General features: G+C 52.8%; 1 protein-coding gene across 1 annotated transcript; it reads left to right on the top strand.

Annotated features, from left to right (window-relative positions):
* The first annotated feature begins 2,795 nt into the window (after window positions 1–2,795).
* On the top strand, window positions 2,796–8,940 carry Lrp10 (LDL receptor related protein 10). The gene is made up of 7 exons (XM_041634135.1): window positions 2,796–3,241; window positions 3,528–3,572; window positions 4,324–4,459; window positions 5,917–6,107; window positions 6,392–7,409; window positions 7,683–7,812; window positions 7,917–8,940. The coding sequence occupies exons 1-7, from the start codon at window positions 3,199–3,201 to the stop codon at window positions 8,502–8,504; spliced, it is 2,151 nt and encodes a 716-aa protein (XP_041490069.1). The 5' UTR covers window positions 2,796–3,198; the 3' UTR covers window positions 8,505–8,940.
* Window positions 8,941–10,207: the final 1,267 nt, after the last annotated feature.

The raw sequence follows: 10,207 nt of genomic DNA on the forward strand, positions 1-10,207 counted from the left end.
AGTTGGCGAGATGGCTCAGCCGCTAAGAGGGCTTGCTGCCCTTGCCGAGGGCAGTACTCAGCACCCACATCTGGCTACTTGCAAGAGCTTGTCACTCCACCACAGGGGATCTGATGCCCTCTTCTGGTCTCTGCAGGTATTCACACATAGTGGCACAGACCCTCATACTCAACGTCCGTAAATAACTATAAATCTTGGGTATAAAAAAAGAAGTGGGGCCAGCCTGGTCTACAAGAGCTAGTTCCAGGACAGGCTCCAAAACCACAGAGAAACCCTGTCTCGAAAAACAAAAACAAAAACAAAAAAAAAAGAAGTGGGAAGTGTATGAGAGAAATATGGACATATCATAAGGTTAAACTGTTCAAACATTAAAAGGAGACAGTCAGAGAAGCTGAGGGACCAAGGAAGGAGGTGGTAAAAACCAGAGTAGCCAGAGGCTAAGCTACTCAACCAGAGCTGGAACAAGGACAGATAGCTCCTGCTGCACCCAAACTGAAGCAGGGTATCGGGCACATCCTGGATCCTCCTTCCTCCTCCCTGCCCTGGGCTTCCCCCTGATAGCTGAGACTAGACCAAGATTACTCTGAAAGGGAACCTGGGAAATGCACTATGCACAAAGAGGTAGAGCGATGAATCTGAAAACGGTGAGAAATTGACAGATTACCTCTTGCCTTCTTCACAAAACAAGTCTGGATTTTCTGTTTGTTTGTGGTCTAGTCAGGCTCTCATCATGTAGTATTGGCTAGCCTGGAACTCAGTAGGTAGACCAGGCTAGCCTCACACTCACAGAGATCACCTGCCTCTGTCTCCTGAATATGACTAATGGCTGCACCAAGGTCACCAGCTGTTTAAGATAGAATCTGTTCTAGAAAGTAGTTAGATGTTAAAAATCATCCTTCTAGCTGGACGGTGGTGGTGGCGCATGCCTTTAATCCCACCTCTCAGGAGGCAGAGGCAGGCGGGTCTTTAAGAGTTCAAGTTCAGCCTAGTCTACAGAGTGAGTTCCAGAACCGCAAAGGCTGTTAAAACAGTGAAACCCTGTCTTGAAAAACTAAAGTTTCCAATCAGGAGGCAGAGGCAGGTGGATCTCTGTGAGTTTGAGGCCAGCCTGGTCTACAAGAGCTAGTTCTAGGACAGGCCCCAAAGAGACAGAGAAAGAAAGAAAGAAAGAAAGAAAGAAAGAAAGAAAGAAAGAGAGAAAAACTAAAGTTTCTTGAAAAACTAAAAAAAATAAACAAATCTTTGTTCTAGCTAGAAATGGTGACGTGTCTATAGTCTCATTATTTGGCGATAAGGCACGAGAATCAGGAGTTCCAGGCCAGCAGAGGATACAAGAGACCCTTCCTAAGAGAAAGTCTTTGAAGATTCTAGAATGTACCATGTTGTGTTGGGCAGCAGGCAGCCTGGTACAGACAACTTGACTGAGTTCTTGTTGACTGAGTGTAGCTCATGCTAAGAGTATGATTTAGAACAAGTTATTGCAACTATTTCTGACTCAGTTTCCTCAATTATAAAATGAAGATTAAAAATAACACCGACTTCCCGGAGGTGTGGTTACCTGTCATTGAGTAAATATATGTAAAATGCTATGAGCAATGCCTGGCACATGTGAGGAATCTTAGGAGCACTGAAAATGTTTGTTGACATTTATTTTTATTATATATGTGTACTTGTACGTGGTTGCATGTTTGCCACAGCACACAGGTAGATGGAATTCCTTCATGCTTCATATACACCTTACAAGTAGCCTAAAGATAAATTTAATCAATATATTTCAGCAATTCTGCAGATGGGATCTCTCACCTGTGCCACTAGGTTGGTGCTCAAATAATTTAAAATTGTGGGAGTGTTTTGGAGTTGATTTTTCAGATTAGGATTTCCATCTTGGGGAAACTTCTCCATGCCTACCTGTCCTTATCTGTAAAATGGAAGTCACCACCGAATTTACCTACCAGGACTGCTGGCAGGAGGAGCAGACATCTCCCTGTTAAGTACTTACTCTGTGTGTACTAAATTTTTACCTAGGAATAAACCTGCCATGTGGAAACCCCTCCATTTGTTCTTTTTTGTAACTATTACCCACCTGTGCCACAGGAAACCGGTAACCTTAAGCCCACAAACTTTAATAACATTCCCTGTGACTAAAAAGAGTAGCTACTGTAGGATTGGGCACTTCACTTCCTATGTCTGCCAACGCGCTTAGGGCTCAGTCTGCATTATTTCCCTAAGTGTTCACAAGTACCATAGCAGAGAGTTGCACTGTCATGAACCTCAGTTTTGTAGGACTGCTGAACGGAGGAGTAATTTTCTCACGTTCACGGACCCAGCAAATGATGAAGCCATATTATGTATTTACCATTTGTTGCGATCCTACCGAGTCTCAGCAGGGGAGTAAGCCGCACTGTCGGGAAAAGGTACACAGTCTAGGCCCTAGCCTACAGGAAGTGTCAGTTTCCAAAGCTGAGGCGGAGGCGGGAGTGTTGAATAAACACTGTAAGAGGTAATTATAATAGCGCCTGGTAATTGCTACAGTAAAGGCCAGAAGGGCCACTGGATCTCAGGCGCTGGGTCAAGAAAAGTACTGAGGACTTAAGTGTCCAAAGACACTTAACAGCAAACATCCTTTGACAGAGTGTTACAGGACGCGTCCCGAAAAATAACGCGGGCCGCGGGCAAAGGGCTAACCGGAGAGCGACAGCAAAAGGAACCCGGAAAGGGGCTGAGCTCGGGTGGGCGGGGCCGCGCGGTGACTGGCAGGGGTGGGGCCAGGCTGGCCGCGCCCCGCGTCGCCGGCTGCTGGGCTTCGGCCGGGGTCGACTGGGAACCGTGAGCTGGGCAAAGCCGCCTTCCCGCTCCCGAGGGCCGCGGGGACCGAGCAGCGCGCGGGCTCGGAGACGGACAGTCCACAAAGTTTGGTCCGCGGAGAACGCAGCGTCGAGCCCGGCAGGTGCGGCTGGGCCTGGCCGGGGCGCTCGCGGCCTTACGAGCGAGCACGGCCGGGCACCGGCGAGGAGCGATCAACTCTGAAGTTGGCAAGAGGTGACGCCCGTGTTCCGCTCCGCCGCGCGTCCAGCCCTGGCATCTCGAGCCCGGGTCGCGCCGGGGCTATGCAGTCCCCGCCAGGCGGCCCCGCGGAGCTCCCTGCCAGGTAGACGAGCAGCGCCCCAGGACCCTGTCGGCACCCCTGCTCGGCCCAGGATGTTGCTGGCCCTCCCCCTTTTCCTCCACCTCCTCCTCCTCGGTAAGAGTCCCCGCCCCGGTGTCACTGCCCGCCGTCCTGCACCCTCCAGGCGACCCCCGCCCCCTGCGTCCGCCGGCCCGTCGAGCCTTGGCCCGTCGGACTTTCCCACACCGTCCGTCCCACCAGGGAAGGCGACCTTTTAGCGAGGTCACGCACCTCCTTCCGGCTCCTCTACCTCTCTCTTCCTATAAACTACCCGGAAGTCTCAGCTGGGCCTCCCTCTGGAGTTGCCCAGGTGAAGAAAACTTGTGACTCACTCTGCTGCCCTCTCTCGATCCCCCTCTAGGAGGTGCTCTGGCCCGTCCAGACCGGATCACTTTCCCAAGTCCTGGTGAGTAGAGGGAGCGCCTAGTGTTTCCTAGTGTTCTGGGGCTTGGGAATGAAGATGAACCCCTGAATTCTGAAATAGACTGTAATTTTAGAATGGGAACCGTCCATTGTTTTACAAGAGGGGAGACTGAGGCCCAACGCACCTGAGTACACACCTGGTAGTTGTTATGAACCATCTCAATTTTTACGTGTAATTTCCGTGTTTTGTCTCCCTAATTAGAGTAGGGTCTTCCTGAGAGTAGAAACAGTATTTCTTCTGCCTACTGGCCCCGTGGCTGGCACAAAGGCTACCTCAACATCACTTACGGTATTGATATTTAACACGAAGTATGAAAAGGAATGGGGGTGGCCCACGCCTGTAATTCCCAGCACTCGGAGACAGAGGCAGGAGGATCAGTACAAGGGCAGCCTCAGCCACATAGTGACTTTGAGGATAGCCTAGGCTACATGAAATTTTATCTTAAAGAAAAAAAAGGGAACGGGCGGTGGTGACGCACACCTTTAATCCCAGAGGCGGATCTCTGTGAGTTCGAGGCCAGCCTGGTCTACAAGAGCTAGTTCAGGAAAGGCTCCAAAGCTACAGAGAAACCCTGTCTCAAAAACAAACAAAAGAATGGAGAGGAAGAGAGGGATCATTGGGCTGTAACTGATGGGCAAAGCGAGCTCTCTACCTTGAGGCATCCAGAGGGAGGGAGCCTGGGGAGGGCCCAGCGTGAAAAAACTCTACCAGTGTCCCCACCTTCTCCCTCCAGCTTGTGAGACCCCTCCAGCAGTGCTCTTGGATGTACAGGGCACTTTGCAGAGACCTCTGGGCAGGGACAGCCGCAGCTCCTCTGCCAACTGTACCTGGGTTATCCTGGGCAGCAAGGAACAGACAGTAACTGTCAGGTAAGAAAGAAGGCGAATCCCCATCTCTCTCCCCTGCCCCTTCTGTCTCCCTTGGAAAAGATCACTGCTCTATGGTGTTTGCATCCTGGTCAGCAGAAGACCAGATCTGGGTTTGGTCTGCTGCAAAAGCTTGGCTCCTGGGTCAGCCGTGGCCAATTGAAGCTGGACTGTGGTGAGATGTTTAGCTTGGGCACTGACCGTCTCCAAAAGACTCTAGGAATTATTCTGGGCTCAACTAGGCTTGTGATGAGTCCTTTGATCCATAGCATAGCCTACTTGACCTTCCTCGGGACCGTGTTTCTAGCCCATTGGTGGAACACTTGTGTAGGGTGTGCAGGGGTTCAGCCCCTACCAAAATGACCCTTCCCCAGGTCTGCCTTTCTGCATCACTCTGCTCCTTCCACACTCTGGCTTTCCCCTCTGTTCTACCCTCACCTTTCTCCTGGGCTTCTCGTCTCTTCCTTCATCCCTCCTGTTTCCCCTTCTTTCCTCCCTGAATCTCTTTTCTTTCCATTTGTTGTTTTTGAGACAGAATTTCACTATGTAGCCCAGGCTTGCCCTAATCTTGTGCCACATCTCATCCTTCCAAGATTTGGGGTTTCCTGTGGAATCACCGTGCCCAGTATTTTTTCTTTTTTCTTTTCTTTTTTTCCTTTGGTTCTTGTTTTGTTTATTTGGCTTACAGTAATACAACTCAGGGTTTCACACCCCCTAAGTGGGCACTCTATCTCTAAGCAACAATCTCAGCCCTTACTCCAAACCTTCTGATGCTCTAAGTCTCCCCCCTGGGGCCCATGTCAGCTAGCAGTTTGCCTCAGATCCTGGCAGTGGTGGTGCGCGTCTTTAATCTCCACACTCGGGTGGCAGAGTCAGGCAGATCTCTGAGTTCAAGGCCAGCCTGATCTACAGAGCTAATTCCAGGACAGCCAGAGCTACACAGAGAAAAATCCTGTCCTGGGGGAAAAAAAGAATATATCCAGAAAGGTGCATGAAGAAGAGAACAATCTAAAGAAGGTGTGGCAACCCAGGGGACAGCCATGGCGAGCACAGATTTTACCTCTCAGGTTGTGAAGCTGAGCTGCTGTGGCTAATTGAACTACAGGATGACGTTGTGTCAGCCAGCTGCTGGGCACTGTACTTGGATTGTGCTGTTGCAGCAGCTGGAGAGAGGTCTTATTACTTACTACTTTAACAAGCCTGGTCAGTGTCTGAGTGTAGTCAGTTCTCTCAGAAGCTTCTAGGAGGGGTTCTGTGGCCTGATGGTGCACTGGCCTCAGTTGGAACTTTTCCTGTTGATTATATTTACTGCCAAGGGCTCGGCTGATTTCATTTGGATCTTTGAATCATGGCTAAGCAAGTGTTTGTGCTTCTTGAGCTGCCAGGGTCCTGTCATCAAGAGGGGAGGGGACTAGCAAAAATCTAAAACCTCTCATGTCTTGCTCTCCTCTCCGTTATAGGTTCCAGAAGCTGCACCTGGCCTGTGGCTCAGAACACTTAATCCTGCACTCCCCTCTCCAGCCACCAGTGTCCCTGTGTGAGGCTCCTGCTAGCCCTTTGCAGCTTCCAGGGGGCAACGCCACCATCACTTACAGCTATGCTGGAGCCAGAGCACCCATGGGCCAGGGCTTCTTGCTGTCTTATAGTCAAGGTAGGCTAAACAGGGAGTGCCCTGGGACCATTAGGAGTGGGTGTCCCATGCTGGGTGGTGGTGGCACACGCCTTTAACCCCAGCACTCAGGAGGCAGAGGCAGGCGGATCTCTGTGAGTTCGAGGCCAGCCTGGTCTACAAGAGCTAGTTCCAGGACAGGCTCCAAAGCTACAGAGAAACCCTGTCTGTAAAACCCAACAAAAAAAAAAGAAGTGGGCATCCCAGGGAAGAGGCCAGGATCCCGGGAGTTCTGGTGCTTCCCAGTCTCTTTGATGCCTCTGCAGATTGGCTCCTGTGCCTGCAGGGAGAGTTCCAGTGCTTGAACCACCGCTGTATACCAGCCGCCAAGCGCTGTGATGGGGTCGATGCCTGTGGCGATGGCTCCGATGAGGCAGGTTGCAGCTCAGATCCATTCCCTAACCTGAACCCGGCCCCTGCCCCAACTCCACTCTGCAATCTCACCTTGGAGGACTTCTACGGGGTCTTCTCCTCCCCTGGATATTCACACCTGGCCTCAGTCTCCCACCCCCAATCCTGCCTGTGGCTGCTGGACCCCCACGATGGCAGGAGGCTGGCAGTGCGCTTCACAGCCCTGGACTTGGGTTATGGAGATGCAGTGCATGTATATGATGGTGCCGGGCCCCCCGAGACCCCCCGACTACTACGCAGTCTCACCCACTTCAGCAATGGCAAGGCTGTCACCGTGGAGACTCTGTCTGGTCAGGCAGTTGTATCCTACCACACAGTTGCTTGGAGCAGTGGTCGGGGCTTTAATGCTACCTACCATGTTCGGGGATACTGTTTGCCCTGGGACAGACCCTGTGGCTTAGGCTCAGGCCTGGGGGCCAGCGAAAGTCTAGGTGAGCGCTGCTATAGTGAGGCCCAGCGCTGTGACGGCTCCTGGGACTGTGCCGACGGCACAGACGAGGAGGGTTGCCCTGGCTGCCCACCTGGGCACTTCCCCTGTGGAGCTGCTGGCACCCCTGGTGCCACAGCCTGCTACCTGCCTGCTGACCGCTGCAACTACCAGACGTTCTGTGCCGATGGAGCTGATGAGAGGCGCTGCCGGCACTGCCAGCCAGGCAACTTCCGATGCCGGGACGAAAAGTGTGTGTATGAGACGTGGGTGTGTGATGGGCAGCCCGACTGTACTGACGGCAGCGATGAGTGGGACTGCTCCTACGCCCTGCCCCGCAAGGTCATCACAGCAGCGGTGATTGGCAGCTTAGTGTGTGGCCTCCTGCTGGTCATCGCCCTGGGCTGCACCTGCAAACTCTATGCCATTCGCACCCAGGAGTACAGGTCAGTCGGAGTGAGGCTGGCTGTGGCGGAGTGGGGGCGGAGGGTGAGTGGGGCCCGTGCTGTTCCCGGAGACTGAGCAGGTCCACCTTGAGGAGTGGTTCCTATGACCAGTGCGTGAGAGTAGTCTCAAGGAAGGAAGGGACATGACTTAGGACAAACCATAGCATAACTCCATCTGGCCTGGCCTGGGTGTAGAGGGAAGAGGCCTTCTAGGCTGAGGCACATTGCCCTCACTGGGAGGACTAGTGACTGAGCGGTCCTCCTTTCTTCCAGCATCTTTGCCCCCCTCTCCCGGATGGAGGCTGAGATCGTGCAGCAGCAAGCACCTCCTTCCTACGGGCAGCTTATTGCCCAGGGTGCCATCCCACCTGTAGAAGACTTCCCCACAGAGAACCCTAATGATGTAAGTAACTCCTGCAAGCCTGGACCTGTGGTGCCAGCCTTGTACCCTACTGTGACTCCACCCGTTTGACCCCCTGCTCCGATGTCTGCCTCCTGTCCTTGCAGAACTCTGTGCTGGGGAACCTACGTTCTCTGCTCCAGATCTTGCGCCAAGACATTAGTCCAGGAGGTCCTTCAGGAGGCCGCCGTCGCCAGCGGGGCCGCTCAGTGCGTCGTCTGGTTCGCCGTCTCCGGCGGTGGGGCCTGCTTCCTCGAACCAATACTCCAGCTCGGGCCCCTGAGACCAGATCCCAGGTCCCAGCGTCTGCTGCTCCCTCTGAGGCCCTGGATGACAGCACAAGCCAGCCCTGTGAGGCTGGGGCAGTAGGAGGGCAGGATGGGGAGCAGGCCCCTCCACTACCCACCAAGGCCCCCATCCCAACCCCAAGCACACTTCCGGCCCCTGCGACCATCTCGGAGCCCCCAGGACCGCTACCCTCAGTGCCTCTAGAACCCTCACTGTTGTCTGGAGTTGTCCAGGTCCTACGAGGCCGCCTCCTACCTAGCCTGTGGTCCCCAGGACCCACTTGGACCCCGGCTGGACCTCACCCAACAGTCCCGGCCCCAGAGGATGAGGATGATGTGCTGTTAATGCCACTGGCTGAGCCACAGGTCTGGGTAGTTGAGACAGAGGATGAACCACTGCTTGCCTAAGGGGACCTGGCCGCCTTGGGGCTCCAGACACAGGCTCTGATCCTTTGGAAGTGTCTCGGCTTCTGCACTCATGTGTCTAGCACAGGAAGTTAGGTGTCCCTCAGGTGGAGAGGAAGCCCCCTGAGAGCCTCTTCTGTGTGTGACGAGAAAGAGACTCAATTTCCACCCTCTGCCCATCCTCCTTCCCGGAGGATCACAGGCTTGGACACTCCATCCTTTCCAACTCCCCACCCAAAAGTGGCCTTAATACCAGACTGCAGTTGCCTAGAGATCTTCTAGCCCCCAAGGGGAGGATGTGGCCAGGGTGATGGGTTTGCCAGCCTCCATCTTTGTGGTGCCTGGCCCACTTAGAGAACACAAGTGCTTTTGTCCACTCGCTGCATCATTGCCCAGGAAATCAAGGAAAAAAATAAAAATAAAAAAATCATAAATTTCAGCCTTGGTAAATTAGCCATGAGCTCCACCCTGCCTCTGCCCATCTCTCCCTCTCACTTGCTCCTCCTCCAGAGGCTGTGGATCATCCTTCTACCTTTGCCCTCTTCCTATTTGTTTTTCAACCGCCTGCCTTTCGTTACTGTGCTACTTAGGAGGCAGCGCAATTCAAGACTGGTGAGGACTAACCGTCTCCACCTTCAGCCTCTGGCCCAGCCCTACACTGACTGCTGTGAGGCTCGGCAGTAAGCCTGACCTCACTGCAGGCCAGAAGCTGGAGCCAGCTGAGCGAGGAAGTCAAGAAAGGGTCCATTTATGGAATACTGTAGCACAGAGCACAGCAGCGGTCTGTTCCCTGACAAAACCCAGGAGCCATTAGTGCTCCATCCCAGCCAGGCAGGGGGTCTTCCTGGAGCAGGGTCCAAGCTGAGTTCTCAACCGTGCTGCCAGCCAAATTCTAAGCAGGACAAAGTAAACATGGAGGCTAGACGCAGCCTCCACAGAGCCCAAGCTGTTGGGGACAGTAGATGAGGGGATGAGATGGGGGGTGTTGGAGTAAGCAAACTGCCCCAGAGTTTCCCCTCTTAGGACCCTCAACAACTGGGATCAGGGATGCCCTAAACTTTGACCTCATCCTCAGCAGAGATAGCTGTCATCTGTTCTGTGGCAGCCACCTCGGACCCTGCTGACTGATACCTTAATCCCTTGGCCTCCTTCAAATCCTTCCTGGGTATTTGTAATGCAAAACTGGATGGAGATTAAAGTGAGGGTGCTCACTTAGGATGCACCCACACATTGACTAGAACCCTTGAAAGCAGAGTTTCATAGGGGAGGCCTGTAGATCAGGTACCTGGAAGGAGTGTATCCTGTTCCGGTACAAGCAGGAACTGACCTTGTGCAGACAATATAGGAAGATAGGAAATAGATCCAGTCACTAAGTTCCCTTTTTAATAATTTTTTTATGTAAATGAGTGCTCTATTGACTTTATACCAGAAGAGGGCATCAGATCCCACTATAGATGGTTGTGAACACCATATATGTGGCTGCTGGGAATTAAACTCAGGACTTCTGAAAGAGCCGCCAGTGTTCTTAACTCAGTGGAGCCATCTCTCCAGCACACACACACCCCACCTTTTTTTTTTTTTCCTTAAAAAAAAAGACTATCTCAGACCCATCAAGAGCTGGAATCACAGGCAAGTAACCATACCAGGTATATAGAGTGCTGGGGATTGAAGCCTGGGCTTCATACCTGCTAGGTCTGATTGGTGGT

This window comes from Microtus oregoni, unplaced genomic scaffold (genome assembly GCF_018167655.1).
Source record: "Microtus oregoni isolate MIOR12 unplaced genomic scaffold, Mior012 000045F_ref0000178, whole genome shotgun sequence".
NCBI lineage: Eukaryota > Metazoa > Chordata > Mammalia > Rodentia > Cricetidae > Microtus > Microtus oregoni.

Bases quoted from the DNA above. Each gene is read 5' to 3' on its own strand.
- Lrp10 (XM_041634135.1), top strand. From the start codon at position 3,199: ATGTTGCTGGCCCTCCCCCTTTTCCTCCACCTCCTCCTCCTCG. The intron at 6,108-6,391 runs GTAGGCTAAACA...ATGCCTCTGCAG, and splicing joins CTTGCTGTCTTATAGTCAAG to ATTGGCTCCTGTGCCTGCAG. The intron at 7,813-7,916 runs GTAAGTAACTCC...CTGTCCTTGCAG, and splicing joins CCACAGAGAACCCTAATGAT to AACTCTGTGCTGGGGAACCT.